General features: G+C 52.3%; 1 protein-coding gene across 4 annotated transcripts in view; it reads left to right on the top strand.

Moving 5' to 3' along the window:
• The first annotated feature begins 1,016 nt into the window (after positions 1–1,016).
• CPNE5 (copine 5) overlaps positions 1,017–24,231 on the top strand; it is a 95,496-nt gene continuing 72,281 nt past the window's right edge. For all 4 annotated transcript variants that reach the window (XM_030795649.1, XM_030795648.1, XM_030795650.1 and 1 more), the window contains exons 1-3: positions 1,017–1,404; positions 17,578–17,618; positions 18,482–18,528. In XM_030795649.1, coding sequence (XP_030651509.1) covers positions 1,310–1,404; positions 17,578–17,618; positions 18,482–18,528 — 183 coding nt within the window. In that variant the 5' untranslated portion in view covers positions 1,017–1,309. The remainder of the gene's footprint in view (positions 1,405–17,577; positions 17,619–18,481; positions 18,529–24,231) is intronic.

Raw genomic sequence — 24,231 nt, 5'->3', positions numbered from 1 at the left:
GGCTCAGTCGTGTGGTCACGACGGGCGGGGGAGTGGAAGGGCGCTGGCGCGTGGTTTCGGCAGCCGACTTGGCGAGGCCGCGGCTGGCGGGAACCACAGATGGGGGAGGCGCCCATGCACCGACCCCACCTGGGCCACTAGGAAACCGAGGTAGTCCCTCCTGGCACTGGGGTCGCCCACACACACCTCCCCAGAAGGAGATATAGGGTCTGTTTCTGGACTGAGACCTGCCCCCAGTAGGGCGCACACTCAGCAGAGACCCTCCTCCCTAAGCCCCTGGGAGGGGATCTTCATTGCACACCTCCCTCCCACTCATGACCCCTCTCCACTCTGCATAGACCTTTCTCAAAAAGGCGCCCCTTGGTTCCCATAACCCTCCCTCTCCCCCAGGATGGAGACCCCTGATGGGAGATAGGGGTGGTGAGAGGGGGCGGGCGCAAATGAAGATGCGCGCGACCAGGACCACCTCTTGCTGTCACCCGCCACGTCCCCAGCATCTGGACCGCGTCCCCCGGCCCGCCACGCGCGCACACACACACACGCGCGCACACACACACACGCGCACACACACACGCGCGCGCACACACACACACGCGCACACACACACACACGCGCGCACACACACACACGCGCGCACACACCCCGCGCGCAGACCCCGCCCGCGGCCCCGCCCCGGCCCCTGCGGGCGTCCCCTCTGGCGCTCCCGGGTGGCGGGAGGCTGCGGTTTCGGGCAGATTTGATTTTCTCGCAGCCCGGGCGCCCCGGAGCCGAAGCCCGAGCCGAGGAGGTGGCGCTCGCAGCCGCGTCCCAGCCCCGTCGCCGCCGGCGCCCCGCCACCCCCGCCGCCAGCGCCCCATCCGGCGTCTCCCGCTCCTCACGCCCCTCTCCCTGTCTCCTGCATCCCCTCTACCTCTGCCCACAGACGCGCGTCCCTCTCCTGGGGCCCCTGTCCACGACTCCGCGCTTCCCTCCCGGTGCCTCTCCCCCGCCCCTCCCCGCGCCCCTCTCCCCGCGCCCCTCGCTGCCTTCCCCGCTGGGCCCCCGCTCCCTGCGCTCCTTGCCCTTCCCCGCTGGGCCCCTGTAGCCTCCTCGCGGCGTCACCCGAGCCCCCTCCTCGATCCGCGGCCCCCGCTCCCTCCGCCCTCTTCCCTCTCTCACTTCCCACGCCCCCTCTTCGCGCTCCTCTCTCCTCCCCTTGCCGCCCAGCCCTGGCTCTGGAGTTGGGGGAGAGCCCAGGGCTCCAGTCGCTCCGGAGGAGGCGTGAATCGCGCAGGGATTGACTAATTTGGGGTGGGGGGTGCGGTGGGCGATGGAGCAGCCTGAGGACATGGCGTCGCTGAGCGAGTTCGACTCCTTGGCGGGCAGCATCCCGGCCACCAAGGTGGAGATCACCGTGTCCTGCAGGTGAGCCTCCCGCTGGCCGGGTCCCCTTGCCCTGGCCCTGGACGCAGAGCCCCGCGGCCCCCTGCCGCTTCGATCCTAAACCTCCGCGCGCCCCCTTTCCCAGAGTGTCCTGGTCTCCAGGACTGCGCCCCTGTCGATCTGCCAAGAGCCCCTGTCCTGTCCGGCTGCGGGTGGCGACCGCAGAATAGGAAGCCAGGCTGGGGTCATATCCCAGAAAGTTTGCGCTCCAGGCTGTTGCATCGAGGAGATATGAAGACACAGGAACAGGGGGTCCAGGCACCCAAGTGGGGAGAGGGAGTTGGTAAAAGGCTGTATACTACGGTCTCTGCTCAGGCTATCTCTGATCACCCCATCCCCAAACCACAAAGTGAGTGATTTGCCCCCATCCCTCCCAGGCTTGCCCACCCTCTCCCTTCTGTGCCCTCCTCTCTTCTCTCTTTGCCCCAGCATCCCGATCCTCCCCTCACCACTCTCCCCCACCCCAGTGTCCTAGACTCTAGGATTTTAAAGCCTTCCTTCATCTCCATCAACAACGAAATCGACTCCTGGAAAAGGATCAGATTGACTCATTCACACTGAGGTGTGGATACATGATAACAACTTAAAGTGGCACCATTAAAAAAATAACTTGGGTCAAAAATCTTTAGCCAAAGGAATAGAACACTGATTGTGAAATTGTAGAGTCTGACAGAGGAGGAGGGGGAATATTTTTGTGGGTTACCACGCCCAAATCTTCACTCATGTCACACAGGGTTTGGGGGTAACTTCTCTAAGAGCTGGGTCTGCCCCAGGTTCTCCTAGCTAGGGGAAGGCTGCCCCAGGCAGTAAGAGGGTATGGGTGGCAAACGGGGATTTTTCCCTAGTTCAGTCTCTCTGTGGCTGGCCTAGGATCATGTGCTGCCACGCAAGCGTCACCCACTTTGAGATTCCTCCGCAGAGGCCATGCCCCCTGCCCCAGATCACCGACAGCATTTCTGGAGCCCTGGCTGTGCCCTTGTTCGAAATCACCCATCTCATCCTCTTCCAGGTTGCTCCTTGGTCAGACCCTCCATGAGAGGTAACCTTGTTGGCCCCCCAGCCCTGTATTACAAAGTTGTGGCATTGATGAGGTGTAGGTAGAGCCAGAAAGTCTGGGCAGGGGCGTGAAGGAGGGAAGGACTCAGGGTGACTTTCTCTTGAAGACTTGGGGGTAAGTGGCAGTGAAGGCTAGTCTGGTTGAACGTAGCTGCCCCCCTAAGCCAGGCCCTCTGGGGGCTCCTGTGATAGCTCCCAGGTCCCATACACCATGCCGTCAGGATCATCTCCCAATGCCATTTGCATCTTGTCATTACTCTGCTGGGAGATTCCTGATGGCCCATTAGCTCCAGTCTCACCTCCTCAGCCATCAAAAGCAGCACGGCCTCCCCACCCTTCTCCTGCACGCACATCCCTGCGCCTGGCACTCCCTCCCAGCCTTCAATCATACCTGTTGTCTTCAGTTGTCTTGGGATTCTTCCCACCTCCAAGCCTCTGAACAGCCCATTCCCCATCCACATTTCACTCGTCCTTTATCTCCCCAAGTTTATGATCCCCTCCTCCTGAAAAGCCTGGCCTCATGCTCCCCACTTCCAGGCATCCTCTCACCCATGAGACACACAGCTCAAATCACTGTCTTCTGTGTCCCCTGGGCCCTAGGTACTCAGCCTGGGCCACAGGGTCACTCACATACTGAGGATGAAACCTCTTGAGATGTCTCAGGTGTGCAGACGCCATCCCTCCCCTCAAAGCAACTGTGTAAGCATTTGAGGGCAGGGATTCCCACCCTGAGTCAGACCCATGCACCCTCTACTCCAGTGGAGAGGAAAGGAGACGGAGGGCAGATAGTGTGGCTTTGGAGTCAGACACCTTGAAACAGAATCTCTGCTTCACCACTTGGGGCAAACTTTAAGCCTCAGTTTCCCCCGCCTGTCAGGTACAAACAGTAAGCAGCATGTACTCATGGAGAAACCTTGTTCACCAAGGTAGCTCGTGCTTAGAGCAGTGCCTGGCACTTGCCAAATACTGTTGGAGGAATTAACTTGCAGGAGTGGAGGAGCAGGAAGCACCCAGCGAGCTACTTCGCACTTGCTTGGTACACAGTAGGTGCTCAATAAGTAGTACAATGATCACCAGAAGGCGGTAGCACCTGGCCCCTCCCGTTTGCTTTCTGGAAGTAAAAATGTCCAAAGGACTCAAACCTCTTGCATAAGAGGCCTTCCTGGGGGATGTGGCTCTGGGGCTGACCCTGGGTCAGTTCCCTTTCAGGGGACGTGATCCATGAGCTGAGGAAGGCCCTGACCTGGGCCCTGCTCGTGTTCTCCAGAAAGCCAGAGGTGGGGGGAAGTGGGTTTTGATGGGGAAGGATGAGGAGGGAGCAGTCACTTAGAACAGAGGGGAGGTGAGAAAACAGTCTGGGTGGCCTTGAAATTGTAGATGCATCTCTCTGCCTCAGCCAGGCCCAACTATTCAGGTTCTAGAACAGACAGAGAGGAGGAGGAGGAAAAGGAGGAGGAGAGGAGCACAGGGAGGAGGGAGAAATGCAGAGAGTGGCTTTCTCCAGCATATTCTTCACTCCATGGTCGCCAGTTAAAGAGTCAATCCCTCCCCCCTGCACCCTGTGGTCAGCACTCTTGGGGCCCCAGGAGAGGAGGCTCTGGGAGGCTCTGCCCTGGGCATCTGAGTGACACCTGCTGGTGGCCCCAGAACAGTAGGGCAGGCAGAGGGGCTGGCAGGTGAGAACTCCAGGGGGTTTCAGGGTGGGCAGCTGGGGTAGAGGGGCCAATGTTTCAGGGAAGATTATGAGTCGCCACCTCTGGCTCCCAGGAACACTTGTTTCTACTTGCCTTCCTCCTCATGAAGGGGCCTACCACTCCCCTACCACAGAGCCTTCTTCTGCTCTGTGCCTAGGGGAGGATCTGGCACCTGCTGTGCCCATCCTAGGGCTCAGCTAGCTAAGCAAAGCTGCCTGGCACAGGGGCACATCTGAGTCAGAGCACAGGGCCACCGTGGGGCCAAGTCTCCACTGAAGGCAAATGACACTGGGGATGGACAGTTTCAGGCCCCTGCTTCAGGTAGAGTATACTATACTCCCAAACAATTATTTTTACTGACTGTGGTAAACTCAGGGCCCAAGATTAGAAAGCCTTTGGTTATTTGGCACAATGGTTATGAATGTGAGCCCTGGAATCTGTCTCCTTGTTTTCAAATCCCAGCTCTCTTCCTATGACCTTGGGTAAGCTACTTAAGCTGTCTGTGCCTCAGTTTCCTCATCTGTAAAGGAAGCATAATGATCCTTATCAGTTATGAGGCTTAAATGAATTAATCCATGAATAGCAATTGATGCAATTGATGTTGTTGCTTATTTGACACCTGGAAGTTAATAAAAATTTGCCTCTATAGCTGGCTCCCAGGGTCTGTGTGTGTCCTGGAGATCTGATCAATCTAGAGTTTCTTTTTTTTTTTTTTTTTGAGACAGAGTTTTTGCTCTGTTGCCCAGGCTGGAGTGCTGGAGTGCAAAGGCGTGATCTCAGCCCACTGCAACCTCCGCTTTCTGGGTTCAAGTGATTCTCCTACCTCAGTCCACTGAGTAACTGGAATTACAGATGCCTGCCTCCACACAGGGCTAATTTTTGTATTTTTAGTAGAGACAAGGTTTCACCATGTTGGCCAGGGTGATCTCGAACTCTTGACCTCAGGTGATCCACCTGCCTCAGCCTCCCAAAGTGCTAGGATTACAGGCGTCAGCCACTGAGCCCTGCCAATCTCGAGATTCTTAAGGGTTGTTTTGGGAGTGAGTAGGGCAGATGGTTTGTGGAACTAGATACCAGTAGACATCATAAAAAATGTGACTTTAAAGACCCTCCTCCCTTGAACCAAGAGCTCTTCCTTCCTCTGATGGCCTGTTCTAGACCCTTCCTGACTGTGTGAGCCATCCTGCCGAGTCAATCAAAACTTACCTGTCCGACATTCCATTCTCCAAAGGCCCCACTATTTTTCAGGTCTCCATGCAGGGATCTGGCCCAGCATGTTGGTTAGAAAGAATGATTTGCATTTTTTACATAACAAGAAACCTTTGCACTTGCGCAGGGTCCTGCCGGAGAAGCGATGCACATTTCCACATGGTGGGTTCCCAAGACCCAGGGAAGACGGGGCAGGGCGAGTCTGGAAGCAGCCTATTGCTTAGCCCTGCTGGCTGCCCTCTCCCCACCAGCTGGTATGGGGCTGGTGGGCAGCTGTTGTTCTGCCCCAGAGATATTGTTTTCTGCCGTCTGTTCGGGTTGGCATTTTGCTGCTCTGGAGCCTTAGAGGCAGCCCGGCTCAGGAGCTGTGCCCTGGGTCTCTCAGAAGGGGTGTGAACAGCTCTGAGCACTTTCTTCTGACAGGCAGGGAGAGGGTGGTTTGGGGGAGGGAGGAGCCTGGGGGAGGGCGGTAGCTGTCAAAGCCAGTGCTAGGAAAAGAAGTCCACTTAACCATTGAATACACTAAGGTACTCAGGTCAGTGGAGCTAGGGGAATAATAACAGTGGCATTTACTGAGTGCCAACTGCATGCTAGGCACTTTACACCATATTAGGCTGAACCATATGCAATTTCTACACTCAATTTTTTTTTTTTTTTTTTTTTTTGAGATGGAGTCTCTTTCTGTCACCCAGGCTGGAGTACAGTGGCCCCGTGTTGGCTCACCGCAACCTCTGCCTACTGGGTTCAAGCGATTCTCCTGCCTCAGCCTCTTGAGTAGCTGGGATTACAGGCATGCACCATCATGCCCGGCTGATTTTTGTATTTTTACTGGAAACAGGGTTTCACCATGTTGGTCAGGCTGGTCTCAAACTGCTGACCTCAGGTGATCGTCCCGCCTCGGCTTTCCAAAGTGCCGGGATTACAGGCATGAGCTACTGCACCCAGCCCATCTGTTAACCTATTCAAATAAATAACACAACTTGTTTTTTTTTTCTTTCCTTCCTTCCTTCCTTCCTTCCTTCCTTCCTTCCTTCCTCCCTCCCTCCCTCCCTTCCTTCCTTTTTTTTTTTTTTTTTTGAGATACAGTCTCTGTCGCCCAAGCTGGAATGCAGTGGTAGAGTCACAGCTCAATGCAGCCTCCAACTCCTGGGCTCAAGCGATCCTCCTGCTTTAGCCTCCTGAGTTGCCAGGACTACAGGCGCACACACACCACCACACCTAGCTAATTTTTAAATTTTCTTTGATTTGTTTGTTTGTTTGTTTGTTTGTTTGTTTTGTAGAGGTGAGGTCATACTCGGTTGCCCAGGCTGACTGGCTGATCTCAAACTCCTGGTGGGAAGCCGTCCTCCAGCCTGTGCCTCTCAAAGTGCTGGGATTAGGTGTGAGCCACTGCACCCGGCCTCACATAATACTTTTATCTATTTCAAACTAAGATGATTGTATTAGTTCTCAGTTGCTATGTGACCAATTACCACAAACCTAGTGGCTTCTAACTACAGCCATTTCTCATTTCCTAGTTTCTGTAGGTCAGAAGTCCAGGCATGACATAAAGTGGCTTTTCTGCTCAGGGTGTCACTAGGCTGGAATCAAGGTATTGGCAGGGCTGTGGTCTTATCCAAGGCTCTGAGTCCTCCTCCGAGCTCACTGGTGGGTGGCAGAATTCAATTTCTTGCAGCAGATAGATTAAAGTTCTGTTTTCTTCCTGGTTATTGGACCAGAGTGACTCTCAGCTCCTAGAGGCTGCCCCCAGGCCCTTGCCACATGGCCCCCTCACAGCATGGCAGCTCACTTCTTCAAGGCCAGCAGGAGAATCTCTCCTAATCTGCTATGACAGAGTATTTTGTAAAGTAACTGTAATCATAAGAGTGAATATCTGATCACCTTTGTCATACATCATAACCCAATCGCATGAGTGACTAACCTATCATATTCCCAGGTTCCGCCCACTCTCAAGGGGAGGGGGTTATACAGACGTGTGTGCCAGGAGACTGGAATCTTGGAGGCCATCTTATATTTCTGCCAATCACAATTGCTACATCTTTTAAACTAGGATAGATAGATATTAGTATTTTCTCTTTTTGCTGATTAGGAAATTGAGGCTCAGAGAGGTTAAGCGACCTGCCCAAGGTTACACAGTGAGTACATTTTGGAGAGAGGGATCCAACTTCTATTCCCTCAGACTTCAAGGCCTTGAGGTCTTCTTGAGATTGGAGGTTGGGTTCTCCAGGAGGATGGTGGTGGAGGCCTGAGTACCAACTATGGTAGGTGTGACCGAAAGCTAGGCAGTCTCTCCCCAGGGATGGGAGAGGCCTTCCTTGCTAACGGATGCCTGTGGTTCTGAGCAGCAAACCCAGAACTGGAGGAATCCTTGGGGGGCAGAAACCAGAAAGAGTCACAGGATGGAAGCCAGCCTTCGATGCCATCCAGACCACACAGTAGCAGTTTACCATCCCTCCTCTCCCAGCTCACAGTTCACCCTGTTCAGACTCAAGGCGATCACTGGAGATGTTCTACCCTTGGGAAGAAAGCGTAGGGAGGAGGCTGGGGAATTAGGCTGGAAAGCTCTGGGGCAGAGAGGAGTCTGGCTTGGGTAGGAATGATTCAGCTGTAGGTAACAGAAAATCTGACTGATGGTGGCTTAAACCGGAAACGCATTTATTTTTCTCAGATCACAATGAATCTGGAGGTAGGTTATATCAGGGCTACTTTGTCAGCTCACTTTATCATCAAGGACCCAGTTGTCTTTGTATTTTGCTGTCATCTTAGCAGCAGGCCTCATTGTTACAAAATGGCTGCCTCTGCTTCAGGCATCTCAACTGCCTCCAAAGACAGGAAGCTAGGCATGAGGCCAGAGTCCTCTCTTTGAAAAGTTCTTTTTACCAGGAAAGTATAATCCTTTCCAAAATCTCTCAGCAAACCTTCCTTTCTAATTCAGGTGCCAAAGCTGGGTCTCATGTGCACTCCTAGACTAGGGACAGGGGCCATCTTCCCGGATTTCAGGGAGTCGTCATCAGATCTAAACAATGTGGATTCTGTCGGCAGGAAGAGAGTGGGCAATGTTTGCTGGCTGGGCAACCATGGCATCTATGGGGCCATTTGGAAAGTAAGGAGGCTTTCCAAGAGCCTAGAATTTGCATCTCTGAGGCTTGCTCCTCACATTTTCCTACAGTCAATGGACAGTGGACAGTGTTCGGTGACTGATTCTCCAAGCACAGCTTGGCTGGACCCGTGACTGCCTTTCTTTCTGCCAGTTTGCCAGTCAAGAATAAAAAGGCTTAGTGTGATTTCAAAACATTGCAAGTTCCCTAAGGTCTCTTCTGCTGGCCTCACACAGACCTCACAGTAACAACAGGACAGCTTTATACCTTTGGGTATGGAAGAATCCTGGCCAGGACACTGAAAGTCAGTGCCACTCCTGGCTTATCTTCTCTGGGATCCTGGCCAGATTGTTTAAGTTCTCCAACCTCAGTTTCTCCATTTGTAAACTGGTGGAAAATACTGGTCCTGTCCACATCCTCTGTCTTCATTGTTCTGAAGACTATAAGGAGATTAAGTCTGTGACATTCTATATAAACTGCAATGTGCTAAATCAGCTTCATCATGGTAATAGGTACAAATAACTGAACACTACTGACACATTCATTTATTTGATAATTCATATTGATCTTCATTTGCTATTGAGAGGCCTTTTTTTTTTTTTTTTTTTTGAGATGGAGTCTCGCTCTGTCACCCAGGCTGGAGTGCAATGGCGTGATCTCTGCTCACTGCAGCCTCCACCTCCCTGGCCAACATGGTGAAACCCCATTTCTATTAAAAATACAAAAATCAGCCAGGCGTGGTGGCAGGCGCCTGTAATCCCAGCTACTCGAGAGGCTGAGGCAGGAGAATTGCTTGAACCTGGGAGGCAGAGGTTGCAGTGAGCTGATATTGCACCACTGCACTCCAGCCTGGGTGACAGCAAGACTCTGTCTCAAAATAAAAAATAGAAAGAGTCCAGGTGCGGTGGCTCTAGCCTGTAATCCCAGCACTTTGAGGGGCCAAGGTGGGCGGATCACTTGAGGTCAGGAGTTCAAGACCAGTCTGGCCAACATGGCGAAACCCCATCTCTACTGAAAATACAAAAATTAGCCAAGTGTGGTGGCATGCACCTGTAATCCCAGCTACTCTGGAGGCTGAGGCAGGAGAATAGCTTGAACCCGCGAGGCGGAGGTTGCAGTGAGCTGAGATTGTACCACTGCACTCCAGCCTGGGCGACAGAGTGAGATTCCATCTCAAAAGATAAAATAAATAAAATAGAAAGAATTCTGGTCATCGTGAAGAGAAGGGACTGGTGAGGGTAGAGAGAGGCAGGCATGGAAGCACATTGCTAGAGATGATACTGATGGTGGCATGGGGAGGAGTGGACAGATTTGGGATATATTTCGAAGTAGAAACATTTAAAACTTGCTGATGGGACAGGAGGGGGAACAAGGGAAAGAGAGGAATTGAGTGTGCTTCCTACGTTTCTGTTTGAAGCTGTTGACTTCACAGCAACTCCACAGGCAGGTATGTGACCCCATGCCCAGATGAGGAAACGGAGATGAAGTAGCTTGTCAGGGCCACATGTGGTCATGTGGGGACTCTAGCTCAGATGCATCTGAGGCCACAGCTCCTGCTCTTTTCCCTTGGCCATGTAGTGTGAGAGGGACAATTATTACAATAATTAATAACAATAAAAATGCAAATTGCCCCAGGAAGGAGAGCTCTTTTAGCCATGTGAAAACTGCTTTTTAGACCTTGGTGAGGTTGCTTGGCAGGGAAACAGAGCACGCGGGTGAGAACGGGATCTGAAAGGGGAGATGGGTAAGTGCCAGGGGCTAGTTGCCAAGGCCTCTCTCCTCCCAGCTCCCGCCCTGCTTTCCTTGGATTACTTCTGCCTTTTAGGTCTGGGAGCCGGGCAGGAGGAGATGGGAAACCCTCCAGTTCTTCTCTTCAGTCGTTTGTTTAGGAGTAGCTCTGAGAGGCTGAGGATGGGAAGCAGGACAGTGAGGATAAGAGGGAGCATTGCTGGCCCAGATGGGGCTTTGGGAGACCTTGGCTTTGGTAGTGCAAGCACTCCCCGGGGCACCTTTAAATGAGCTTGAGCTTCAGAGTTCAGAGTTCAAATTTCTGCATGCCTCTTGACAAGCCGGTGACACCAGGCACATCACTCAGCCTCAGTGGCCTTGCCTGTAGAATGGGAGCAAAGTCTACTTTCTGGCATTGATATGGGGAGTAAATAGAGTGTCACAAGCTAAGTACATAACAAAGGACTTGACACAGATTATCTACTTGATGGGTGTCATCTCTCTCCCACTCCATTTGCCAGATGTTTAGGTTGAATTGCTCCATGCAGAAATGGGATGATGCTGGTCAGTACCTCAGGGGCCTCTGTGGGACCATCAGGATTCCTGTGTTTTTTGTTTTGTTTTGTTTTTGCAATTCCTACACTCAACTTTTTTTTTTTTTTTTTGAGATGGAGCCTCACTCTGTCACCCAGGCTGAAATGCAGTGGCGCAATCTTGGCTCACTGCAACCTCTGCTTCCCAGGTTCAAGCTATTCTCCTGCCTCAGCCTCCTGAGTAGCTGGGACTACAGGTGTCTGCCACCATGCCTGGCTAATTTTTGTATTTTTAGGAGAGACTGGATTTCACCATATTGGTCAGGCTGGTCTTGAACTCCTGACCTCAGGTGATCCACCCACCTTGGCCTCCCAAAGTGCTGGGATTACAGGTGTGAGCCACCACGCCCAGCCTTCTGTTTCTTTTATTTATGTATTTATTTATTTTTGAGACAGGGTCTCGCTCTGTCACCCAGGCTGGAGTGCAGTGGTGTGATCACGGTCACTGCAGCCTTGACCTCCTGGGCTCAAGAGATCCTCCCACCCCAGCCTCTTGAGTAGCTGGGACTACAGATGCACATCACCACACCCGGCTAATTTTGTTTATTTTTTGTAGAGACTGGGTCTCCCTATATTGCCCACGCTGGTCTCAGACTCCTGGCCTCAAGTGATCCTCCTGCCTCAGCCTCCCAAAGTGTTGGGATTAGAGACATGAACCACCAAGCCCAGCCAGGATTCCTGTTTCTACCCGACCTTGGCTCTCCTGTCCCCACGCTCTCCTCAAGGAAGGCTGTACAACCAGTGAGCAGTGGTGGGCAAGGGTAGTAGGGCTTGGGTCCTGCTAAAGCCAAGCTTTAGGGAGCAGAGAGGGGAGAATATGGAGCATTCTTGGGTGCCATCTTCATTCTCCACAGGCCTTTATTGAGCACTTATTGTACGCCAGGCACTGCATTGCAACTTACTATGTGAGTTTAATCTCAGAAAACTCCTGGGAGGGTGGGACTGTTATTAGCCCTTCTTTACAAATGGGAATACTGATGCACAGAGAAGCTAAGTGACATGCCAGAGGTCATATAGCAAGTAAGGGACAGAGCTGGGTATTGGATCCAGAGATGAAGCTTGAAGTCTATGCTTTCAGTGCCCCTACTTTTCACCCAGGGTTGGACGGATGCTTAGGGTGAGTTGTTGGGAAGAAGATACACCATCTTTTCTTGACCTTTTTAGACTCATGAATGTCTTCGGGCAGCTAATGAAAGCTCTCCAGAAGAATGTATCCATATATATGGTATCCGCACATACCAATATGCCATACTTTGCCCATTGGGGGCCCATGACCTCCATTATGGGTCCTGCTCCAGGAAAATGTTTCTTTCTATGCTGCAGCCAAAGCCTTTGCTCAGTGCATTGATGCAGCACTTCTGGGCTTTGTTTAGAGACAACCAGGGATGCGTGATGGTCAGTTCAACCAGCATCTCGGCTCAAGAGCAAATATGTCTCCTCTCTGGCTGAGGATTCCCTGAGGCAGAGGCTACGTCTCCTAGTCAGACCGGGCTCCCTGAGGGCAGGCTTGTGTCTCCCTCTCGGATGGTACACCCCAGCCTCTACCCATACCTTTCATTTTTTTTTTTTTTTTGGTTTATTGTTGTTGTTTTAGAGATGGAATCTCACTGTGTTGCCGAGGCTAGTCTCGAACTCCTGAGCTCAAGTGATCCTCCCTCCTTGGCGTCCCAAGTAGCTAAGACTACATGTGCCCAGCTTCTTTCCTAAGCTCCCCCAGATGGGAGGTGTTACCCTGTGGCCCCTCCTTTAGCACCTGCCAAGGGCTCTCATTTTGCCCTTCCAGTGCTTTCTGTCCTTGCTGGGGCCTTGGAGACTTCTGACCTCACAGCCCAATGAATGACCATTTTCTCACTGCCACTGAATTGGAAATGATTCCACAAGGGAAAGCAGGGAGGAAAGGGGCTCTTGGCTCTGCTTCCTGGCCTTGATTTAAGGAACAAAAGAAGCCAAGCTCCAGGCTGCTGTGCAGACAGCGGAAGGGTTGTATGCTCTTTTAGAAAAACAAATACGTTTTTCCTGTTAAAAAAAATTTCTCTTTGTGCTCTCCAAAGAAAGAAAGTGGAAAAAAAGTACTTGTGGTCTGGTCTTGTCTGTGCCCTGGTGTCTCGGGCCCTTCTTCAGGGCGGAAGACCCGGTTTCCTCCCCCAGGCTTTTGGCTGTGTGCTTGTGGGCAAGTGACTCACTGCCCCTGAGCCTGGAAGTCCTCAGTGGATCAGGGTGAGGATCAGTGGGGAGGGCGCTTTACCTCGAAGAACCTTCTGGTGCTGCACATGTGTGTGTTGTTGTCTGTGACTTTGCAGTGGGGGAAACTGAGGCCCTAAGAGACGGTGTCTCAACATGTGGTATTTGGACGGCTGCCATCAGAGACATAATAGGGGGATATCTGGGGGCCACTTGTGTAAGCATGGCTTCTGGAGCCCTGCTTCAGACCTACACAGCCAGACTCTGGGAACAGAGCCCAAGGAACTGCCATTTTATACCCAGGGGCAGGGGTGAGCCCCAGAAGTGCGAGGCCCATTGTTCATGGGGTGAAGCCACCCGTCCAAAGCCGAGATAGGAGGTTTAGCAGGCCCTGAGGGTTCTGTCTGGACAGGCGGTTAGGGAGAGGGATGGATGGAGGCAAGTGTGGACGAGGTGTGGGATCAGAGAGGGTGTAGGGCGCAGGGACCTAGGCGAGAGGCAGAAGGTCCTCAAGGCTGAGAGTGGGGAATGGAAGGGAGGCTGAAGAGGGGCTGAGCTGGGGAAGGGACTCAGAAGGGAGCCCTGGGAGTGTGCTGGGGGCGGGCTTCTTCCTTGGACCTGTGAGGGTGGAGATTGCTAGATTGCTTGTGCTGCGCTTGTCACCAAGTGCACCTGAGCATCCGCCGGGAGAGTGACGGCTCCACTCAGCACCGGGCCGAGGACAGCTGACCTGTCTCACAAGGCTGACGAGGTCCCAGGTGCTCCACATATCGAATCTCCACAGCAGCCCTGAACTATTTTTACTCTGCCCCACCCCCCACTTTACAGATGGGGAAACTGAGGCACAAGGCGAGCAAACCCAGCTTGTCTGACTGCAGAGCCCTTGCACTTAACTACTACATGCCACAGCTGAGAGGAAGTGCAAGGGGCCGTCCCTGAGCTTGACCGTGCCACCCAGGTGGGGAGACACGGGCTTCGCTCACCCATCTGGCCATTCTTTTTGGTCGTCCTTCATCCATCCAGCTTGCCAGGCCACTGCTCTGACTCAGGTGCTAGGCTGGCCTGTGGCAGGGCGGGAAACCCTGCTGTGGAGGCATGCACAGCCAGTGTGAGAGACAGATACACCCATGATTTTGCAATCAATTGTGTACAGAGTAGGTAGTGGGGTCCTACGAGTCAGAGGGCTGCATACTCCAGGCCAGAGAGAGCTCAGGGGAGAGGAGAGGAAATAGCTGTCCATCAGTGTCCAGGAAAGGCAAAACTGAGGAAGGACAGGAATAGTCTGGAAGGATGGCAAGAATAATTTCAGCAGAGTGGAGGAGAGAGGGTTTGCTTTATCGTGGGGTGATGGTTGCCAGGGTGACCCATGTCCCAGGACTTGGTGAGGGTCTTGAGGTCACCAGGCAAGGAGCCAGGTGGCTATATTCTGTTTCTTAGTCTAGCCGTGTGCCTCTAGCCCAGCTGGGAAGTGGGCAGGACCAGGGAAAGCCCCATCTACTTGTCTTTGGGGATAAGACCTCCCCCTCCCACCGCCCATAACACACGCACATGCACACACACAAACACACACACGTATCTAGGCTGATATCCAGGGCCTCACTCTCTTTCTCTCTAGCCTGGATATGACCAGATCCGAGTTCTAGAGCCACATTTGGAGGAGACCCAGACCTTGCAGGAGTCAAGTGTTGTCCTTCCGGGTCTCACAGTCCTGATTTGTAAAGGAGTTGGGAAGGGTGACCTCTGAGGTCCTCTCCAGCTTGAACATTCGAGGATTTTATGTCATTGCTGAATTTCATTATAGAATTCAAAGATAAACCTAAAGCACTTGCTTCAGCAGAGAAGCCCCCTCCTCCTTATCACTTTCAGCTCCTCCCTGTGCCTCAGGTTCCACCACTGTAGCGTCATCTTTCGTCTCAAGGCATTTGTCCTTTGTTTAAATCAAGATAGACACCCCTACCCCCAAACTCAGCACACTGCAGGATGAGAATGTCCGCCCAGGGAAGTCAGCCCGCCTCGGTGTGAATGACTGTACGTAGAAGTGGTGTCTCACATGTAGGCCCTGCTGCCTACTTCTCAGAGCTGCCTTGTGTATCGTTCATCGGAAGCTCTCTGTAGAGGGCTGGGAGGTTTATCAGATGGTTTCCGAAGTGACAGCTGACTGGGAGCAGGTCTGGTCTGGTGGAGGGGCTGGTGGGGGCCAGGAGAGAGGTGGTTGCCTGTGGGGTCAGGGAGGCCCAGCTGGGGGTGGCTGCCTTTGGGGAGTGGCCCCTGGATGTAGAGACTGGAGTCAGGGAGGGGTGAGAGTTCTCCAGGGACTGGTTTCCTGAAGCCGTTTGGGAATTCCTCTCTTGGGGGCATCTGCTCAGGGACTGGAGTTGGAGGGATTCATGAATGCAATCTGGGGCTTCCCCAGGCACCGGAGGATGCCATGTGTAGGCCTCAGCCTGCTGTTGCGTCTGTCCGTCTGTTGGTTGATCTTTGGCTCCCACCTTAGGGCGCGCGGCATGAGTGGTAGGGTGGATTATGGGGTCAAGTTGCCCGACAGGCTGTCACTGCTGAGGGCTTTGGTGACAGCGACTCAGGGTAAGGCCTCCTTCTAGACTTTTCTGTCTCCACCACTGCTTGCTGTGGGCCACGGTTGCCCTTTGCCTCTCCCTGGTCTTTCATGTCCCCATCAGGGAGGAGAAAGAGGAACAGATCCTCCTCGGGGCCTCATCTAGCTCTGACATTTGTTTGTTTTGTTTTGTTGTTGTTGCTGCTGCTGTTGTTTTGAAAAAGGCTGGAGTGCAGTGGTGCGATCTCAGCTCACTGCAACCTCCACCTCCCTGATTCAAGTGATCCTCCCGCCTCAGGCTCCTGAGTAGTTGGGATTACAGGCGCATGCCACCACGCCGGGCTAATTTCTGTATTTTTAGTAGAGATGGGTTTCACCATGTTGGCCAGGCCGGTCTCGAACTCCTGACCTCAAGTGATGCACATGCCTCAGCCTCCCAAAGTGCTGGGAATACAGGCGTGAGCAGTCACACCCAGCCTAGCTCTGATATTTGAAGTTGGCTTTCAGGAAGCAACACAGACCAGTGTTGACTGTTTATTTTCTCCAGAAAAGCAGTTCAAGGGGCAGAGGCACCTGTGGGGGGTTGTGGGAGTAGAGAAGGAAGGTGACAAGATCCCTTGGGACCTCTGGAAGGGAGGCGGGACAAGGCTGAGATGGTTGGGAAAAGAACCAAGACTTGAGGGCAGTGTTGGCAGGAATGGCCGCACAGGCAGGAAGGGCTTGCCTGGCAGCTCGCAGGGGGAGCAGGGAAGGGAAGACCTGGTCAGCGTGGGATGCGTTCATGGGTAGGTCTCCTGGTGGCCCCTGGGGCTCAGTCCCTCTGGGACTTCGGAGAGACTGTAGAGCAGAGCTGTTTCCGGGGTGAGTGAAGAAGCTGAGCAGTTAGTCCTCCAGCCCCTTCCTGTTGGTTGAGTGCTGCCCTTCGGGAGCATAAACTTTCCGGCCCTTGCAGACAGCCTGCCCGAGAAAGCCCTCAGGAGAGAAACAGACACAAGAGGAAACCATGGGTGTGTACAGGAACTGTGAGGGCTGAGGGGATCCAGGCTGGGCATCAGCAGCCTTCAAGACTGATACTACTGTCTCGTTGTACTGATGAGGAAACAGGCTCAGAGGTTGAATGACTTCCCAGCCAGAGACTGCATTTCCACTGGGCTGTGTTGCTTCCCGATGGCAGCAGGTCACTGTGAAACGAGGGATACGAGATGTGCAGGATGTAGGCTGCCCATCCTCCCCTCCTCTCCCCTCCACTTCCACATCTGTAAGATGGGACAATACCTGCCTAGGATCAACCTTGCAGGGCAGCCTGAGAATCGGGAGCTCACATGTGTAAAACAGCGCACTGCCGGACCCATTGCCGGGGCTCAGTAGGTGGGAGACTTTATTGCGTGGAGGCAGGACAAGGGGAGCTTAGCACCTGTTGAAAGACCGTTCTGTCCCCAAATGTTGTGTCCATCATCTTGCTGCTGTGCCGTCCAGTCTGATTATCAGGGCCATGTGTTAGCCCTGGTCTTGACCACAGAAGGACCTTGTCCAAATGAGTCGGCTTCCCCTGGGAGGTGTAATTCATTAATCCATCAGCACAGATGAGACCATCGAATAAACTGGCTGTAAGTAGAGCCTTGAGAAAATGGGAGAGTAGGTGGATATGTTTTGATTGCTTTATCTTATTTTTTTGAGAAGCAGAGAAGTGATTAAAGGAGAGCTTCTAGAAAGGGCTAAGACATCAGGCAGTTTGGGAAATCGCCTGATGGTGAGTGGCTGTGCGACACAGGGCCCCAGGGCCAGGGCACCTACCCAGAGTGCTTGTGGTGATGACAGGGGTGGGAGGTAGGGAGCTCTGCACACCTTAGGCAGGTGGGCTGAGGAACCTCCAGGGCCTGGCCAGTGCCTGGCTTTTAATGAAGCCTAATAAACGATTGTGGAACTGTTTTGCCTGAGGCCAGGCCAGAGGCAGCCTCTGGGTCTCGGTAACAGCCTGAATCCCCTGAGGTCGCCTCCTCTCAGCTGGCCATGCTAACCCCTCCTCTATCCCTCTCTTTCAGGAACCTCTTGGACAAAGACATGTTTTCCAAGTCCGACCCACGTAAGTCCTGCTCTGACAGGTAACAATAATAGCGACAACGCTATGACTAATTACAGCCGCAATGCTTGAGCCCTTACTGAGTGCTAACCACGTGCCAGGCGCCGTTCAAAGGGTGTCAAGCATGTTTAATGTTTCTCCCATGGTGCCTGAGAAAGATAACTGCAGAGATTTGACCCTTCCCAGCCCGCACGCTTGTGAAGCCTCAACACAACAGAGCACGTTGGGAGGGGTTGGAGGTCTGGGGCCACAGGGTCCCAGAGAAACCAGTAAGACTAAGAGCTCCAACGGCTGTGATCTGGTGGGATGAGCACTGATTTTGCAGTCCAGGTTCTAGCCACATCCAAGTGTGTGACCTGGATGGGTCTTTGGCCTCCTCTGAGCCTCAGTTTCCCCATTTGTAAAGTGCGGCTGATGATAATCAGAGGCCTCATGAAAGTGCTCTGGGCTGTAAAGGGGCAATGCGGATTTCTGACGCTCTCCCCCACCACACCTCTGCTTGTCCTCCATCATGCCCACCTGTCTACCTGCCTCACACTTCAGACCCTTGTTGTGGTCTAGAAGGCAATGGCCCCAACCCTCCTCCTAAAGGTTGCCCCTTCCAGGCACACCTAGTCTCCCTTCTCCATGCAACCCCTCTGAATCGGTGCATCTAGAACCCTGTCCAGGCTTGGGGGCCAGATTCCTAGACTCACTCACCAAGATCTCAGCCACCCCAGGAGGCACCCTCTACCCCTACCCAGATCCAACAGTGCTACCCAGGCTGGGTCTGCTGAGGCGCCTGCCCATCCAGGATCCTTTTCATCTGGGACCCCTCCTTCCTCTTGGCCTGAGGTATTAATCCATTGTTTCTCCTCTCCCCTCAGTGTGCGTCATGTATACCCAAGGGATGGAAAACAAGCAGTGGCGGGAGGTAGGTGCAGCCCCTTCCCACACTAGAAACACCAGCCTGTTCCTGTCTGTCTGCCTGTCTGTCTAATTCGGGAGCAATTTCCCTGACATGTTTCTAACTGCAGCATCTAAGCCCCGCTGAAGGCTAGTAAGGTGTGCAAAGCATGAAGCCCCATCCCTGTCGTTGCATGAACAGACTGAAGATGGAGGGGATGGTTCCTGCCCTCAGGCAGCCCCAGTCTGAGAGGAGACATAGCCCTGTCCTCAGGGAGCCCCAGTCTCAGGGAGACGCAGAAGGAGTCGGTGTCCGTTAAGACCTTGTCTGCTGGCTGGAGGCATGAGTGCAGCTTCTAGCACCAGGCCTCATCCACAGCAACCTTCCTTCCCTTGGCTTCTGACTAAGGTGAGCGCGGCTTCAGTGAGGTGATTTCCCTGCTCAGAAAACTTTGTTGACTCCCTTCTGCATTGAATCAAGTCCCAGCTCTGAAACCCACCCTGGCTTCCGAAATCCACCTCAACCCAGGATGACGCCCTTTTCCCGCCTCATCTCATTTCCAGTCCCCTCCCCATCCCCACTCCATGTGCCTTTTGTCCCTTGTAACAGGGAGTAGGGAGAGAGGGCTGACTTGATGGGCCCACTCCAAGAATGGCAGGGACATTTGTGAAGTGAGTGGGGTCTCCTAGATACCCTCACTCTATTCCTCACCCCGCAACCAGAGGGATCTTGTGAAAACCCAGGTCAAATTCTGTCTCTCTTCTGCTCAGAGCCCTCCTGTGGCCCCCATCGTGCAAAACCACCCTCCCTTCGTGGCCTCCCAGTCCCCACACGTTGTGACTTCCTTTCCCTGCTGACCTAATCTCCTGACGCTGGGCCCCTCCCCACTCCACCAGTCACATGGCCCCTCCCGCCTCAGGGCCTTTTCACCTGCTCTTCCTTTTTCCTGGAATGCTCTTTTCCCACATGGCTTAGTGGCCCTTCCATGCTTCCCTAAGGTCTTAACTCAGATGTGACCCTGTGGAGGCCTCCTCTGGCCACCCTGTTTAACATTCCAACCTTCCAACACTTCTTATTCCCCTTAACTGGTTTTTATTTTCTCTGTATCACTTTTTCTCATCTCCTATACCCTGGTTTACTTTTTTTTTTTTTTTTTTTTTTTGAGACAGCGTCTTCCTCTGTTGCCTAGGCTGGAGTGCAGTGGTGTGATCATGACTCACTGCAGCTTCAAACTCCTGGACTCAAACGATCCTCTGGCCTCAGCTTCGGGTATTTAGGACTGCAGGCACATGCCACCATGCCTGGCTAATTAAAAACAATTTTTTTTTCTTTTGTAGATATGAGGTCTTAGCAGGTGTCCAGGCTGGTCTGCAACTCCTGGACTCAAGCAATCTCCTGCCTTTGCCTCCCAAACTGCTGGGATTACAGGCACATGCCACCCTACCAGGCTACTTATTTATCTTGTTTGTCATGTGTCAGCTCCACGAGGGCAGAGATTTTCATCTGCTTTATTCACTACTACATTCTGAGCACCTAGAACAGTCCAGCACACAGTCGGTGCTTAATACATGGTGGTTTAAAAAAATGAATGGATTAGGAATTAGCCAGGCGTGGTGGTGCGTGCCTGTAGTCCCAGCTATTTGGGAGGCTGAGGCGGGAGAATCGCTTGAACCCAGGAGGTGGAGGTTGCAGTGAGCTGAGATCGCGCCACTGCACTCCAGCCTGGTTGACAGAGCGAGACCTTGTCTCAGAAAAAAACAAAAACAAAAACAAAAAAAATGTGGGAAATATTTCCACAGGGGCTGGGCTAAAGTTTACTATTCCACCCTGTCCAAGAGTCTGTGCCAATTAAAGCATAAACCAGATTGCTAGGGAAACATTTAGCCTGCTTAAGTGAACTAATTACTTTTGAGGCCTTTTGGCTGTGCTTCATAAAAACCAGGAATGTGTTCATGTCTTCATGATTCATGAAGGAAAGTCTGGAAGGGCTCTTCAGAAGGGCACTCTTTGGTGAGCCATTAATTACATTCTGTAATTGACAGTTGTCTTCATTTGGTTGAAGGTTTCTGATTGTCCAAGTCACATCTTGTTACTACACCCACCGCAGGGTGGAGTAGAGGGAAGACAGGTGGACTTGGTGTGGAATACACCTGTGCTTGCTCCTGGCTCCAGCCCTTTCTGGAGGTGGGACCTAGAGCAAGTTACTTAACCTTTCTGCACCTCAGTTTCCTCATCTGGCATCTGAGGGTAACTCCTACCTTATAGGCCTGTGGTGAGGGTGAAATGAGATGACAGAAGTAAAGTGCCTTGGTGCATGGTCAGTGCTTAGTAAATATTCATTATACAGCATCATCCAAAGTGTTTGAGGCCTTCCTGGTCTCTCTTCCCATCTCAGGTAATATTTGCAACATGAAGCATTTATGAAGTGCCAGACAATGTACCAGGGGCTGGGGAAGATAGGGAGATGGGTCAAAAGAACAGAGAATCACCAAATGTATGAATTGGAACTAGATTTGCAGGCTGGGAGGGGAGATGCATGTGGATGAACAATCCTAAGAGGAAACGATGTGAAGGGAAGTGTGGATGGAAGAAAATGGGAGTTCAGGGGAGGGAAAGTCACAGCCGGAAGGCCACATTCAACTAAGGCATTTTGACAGGTCATTTGGATTATTTTAAATGGAATTTGAGCCCAAACACAAGCCATTTGCCTGGGGTGCATGATGTGGAACAGAGGAGATAATGGGTTGGAAGGACCTTTCAGGATCATCTGGCTCAACCTCCTCATCCTACAGATGGGGGCAGGACTGGCCTCAGTCTGTGGAGGAGCTGAGTTGAGCTGGGCTTCAGCTTTCAGTGACGTGCGAAGACATAACCCAGGGGCCCAGTAGCATCCTGCACTGTGAGGGATGTAATGAAGGGGTGGATGCGGTTCAAGGAAATCAATGAAAGATGGTGAGTCTCAAGGGTGGCGATAGGAGGGAGCCATTACTACTCCAGTCCTGGGGAGGAAGGGGAGTCCTGGTTTCTGGAACCCCAAGGGACTTCCAAACAGGACCAGGAGCCCCACTGGAGGGACATAGTCAACTCTGGCAACCTCACTGTCTTCCCGCCCTCCTATCTCCTGCTGGTGCCTCCCATTGGTGGAACCTCACTAGGAGACCTAGGGCCAACAGATCATTGGGGCAGTCAACTTGGGTCAGTCTTCCTGGGCACAGAGCAGCGTGGGGAAAGCCTGGGAGTAGAACCAGAGGGGCCAACGGGTGCCGTCCAGCACAGACAGAGGAGCATAGCTGGTGTTCAGGATGTGAGGCTGGCAAGATACAGGAAGAGTAAATGCAGGGAATTCATGGATGTCAGGCTGAGGACAGCTGGAGTTGTAGAGTGGGAATGTCGGAGCAGAAGCGTCCGTAGAGATCAAGGAGGCTGATCTCATTTATGAGAGGTGAGCAGGACCCGTGCCCAGACTCCAGGAGTGAAGATAGCAGAGCTCAGCCACGTGGGCCACCCCGAGGGCACATGCTGTTTCACACAGCTTTATTTATCCATTTATTTTTGAGTGGAGTTTCACTGTTTTTGCCCAGGCTGGAGTGCAATGGCATAATATCGGCTCACTACAACCTCTTCCTCCCACGTTCAAATGATATTCCTGTCTCAGCCTCCCGAGTAGCTGGGATTACAGGCATGCACCACCGTGCCTAGCTAATTTTGTATTTTTAGTAGAGACAGGGTTTCACCATGTTGGCCAGGCTGGTCTTGAACTCCTGACCTCAGATGATCCATCCGCCTCAGCCTTCCAAAGTGCTCGGATTATAGGCGTGAGCCACTGCACCCAGCCTTCACACAGCTTTTTCTGGAGAAAGGAAGATGCATTTAAACATACTGGGGATAGACTAGCCGACATGGCAAGACCCCGTCCCTACTGAAAATCTAAAAATTAAACAGGCATGGTGACACACACCTGTGGTCCCAGCTACCAGGGAGGCTGAGGCAGGAGAATCGCTTGAGCCCAGGAGACAGAGGTTGCAGTGATCCTAGATTGCGCCACTGCTCTCCAGCCTGGGCAACAGAACGAGACCCTGTCTCGAAAGCAAACAAACAAACAAACATATTGGGGATGGGAGAGGGGCTGTAATTCCTTGCTCGATTCTCTGTGTGACCCACAGGAAAGTATCAGGAATGGAGAATTAAAGAAAAATCCAGATTGTCTCTATGGAACTGCCTCTGCGATGGAAGACTGCCCTTGCAAGTAAACAGGAACCAGTTCCCGCCACTCCTCCATCTAGTTCATTGCCCTTCAGGAACAAATCACCTCTCTGTTACCAGAATCTTGGCGAAGAAATAATAATCCTGTGATCAGGGGAAGTCAAGTGCAGGCACAGCACTTTCTCTGTACGTGGGGTTTGCATGAGGCTGCAGATGAGCCAATCCCAGGAGGGATGAAATCTGCTCTCATGGCCCCTGGCTGCTGGCTTTCAGCTGGTTTTAACCATTTGGGTCGTTTTTATGCCTTCTGAGAAAGCTCCATCTTCCCAGCACCTAAATCTGTCACCACATTTCATGAAAATTGACTCAAGTTGTAATTTTAGTCCAGAAAATCAAGCACTGTTTGCATCAAGTCCTGCCAGGGCCTTCTGCATGTCCAGTCAAATGCATTTGTCAGATGAGGCCTGAACTTGATGTCCAAAACCCTGGGTTTTCATACCAGCCCTGATATTTACTAACTGTGTGACCTAGGTGAGTTATTTATCTTCTCAAGTCTCAGCTTACTAACCTATAAAAAGGGGCTAAGAGACCTTAGTGGGTAGACTAACTAAGGCAGGATGGCCAGGTGGGAAGAGTCCCAGAAATGCTCTCACTGGGAAGAGCGACATGATAGGGAACCCCTCTAGGTTCCCCATTTGAAAAGTGGGTATGGAGATCCCTGCCCCTCCCTCACCAGGCAGCTGTCTTGGCTGAGAGCTTCTTGGCAAAGAAACGGGAATCACAGAATCTTAGGGTGTCCAGCAGATCACCCCATACCACTGCAGTCATGTGGCCCCAGCCACCGCACCCACATGTCCCTGCCAAAGCACTCAGTCTCTTTTTTGAGCAGAATTAGCCTGTTTAACTTTTCACCAGCAGCTGAGATTGATGGTTCATCTCTAAATATTCTGAATGATCTTCCTCGGGGCAACTTGACATGTGTCTTCATATATCCTCTATGAGCATGTGTTGGGCACTGTCTTGGTCTGTTCAGGTTGCTATAACAAAAATACCATAAACTGGATAGCTTATAACCAACAGAAATTTATTTACACAGTTCTGGAGGCCAGGAAGTCCAATATGAAGGCACCAGCAAATTCAATGTCTGGTGAGGGCCAGTTCCATCTTGCTGTGTCCTCACATGGTGGGAGGGATGAACGCACTCTAAGCCCATTCATGAGGGCTCTGCCCTCCTGACCGAATCACCTCCCCAAAGCCTCACCTCTGAATACCATCACAATGAGATACGAATTTCAGCATGAATTTCGGAGGGACACAAACATTCAGACTACAGCAGGCACCTACTATGTGCTGGGGCATGAATGCTGGGGGTGCAAAGGGGGACCAGGCACTGCCTACAACCAGAGGAGCTCACTTTCAACACAGGGAGACGATACTAACAACGGTAATGAAAATGGTAAACACATGACAGCAACGCGCCAGACACTGTTCTGTTCTTTTTTTTTTTTTTTTTTTTTTGAGACAGAG

The sequence above is a fragment of the Nomascus leucogenys genome, chromosome 17 (genome assembly GCF_006542625.1).
Source record: "Nomascus leucogenys isolate Asia chromosome 17, Asia_NLE_v1, whole genome shotgun sequence".
Lineage (NCBI taxonomy): Eukaryota > Metazoa > Chordata > Mammalia > Primates > Hylobatidae > Nomascus > Nomascus leucogenys.
Note: the sequence above shows the minus strand (reverse complement) of the source record. Positions and strands in the feature narration are given on the sequence as shown.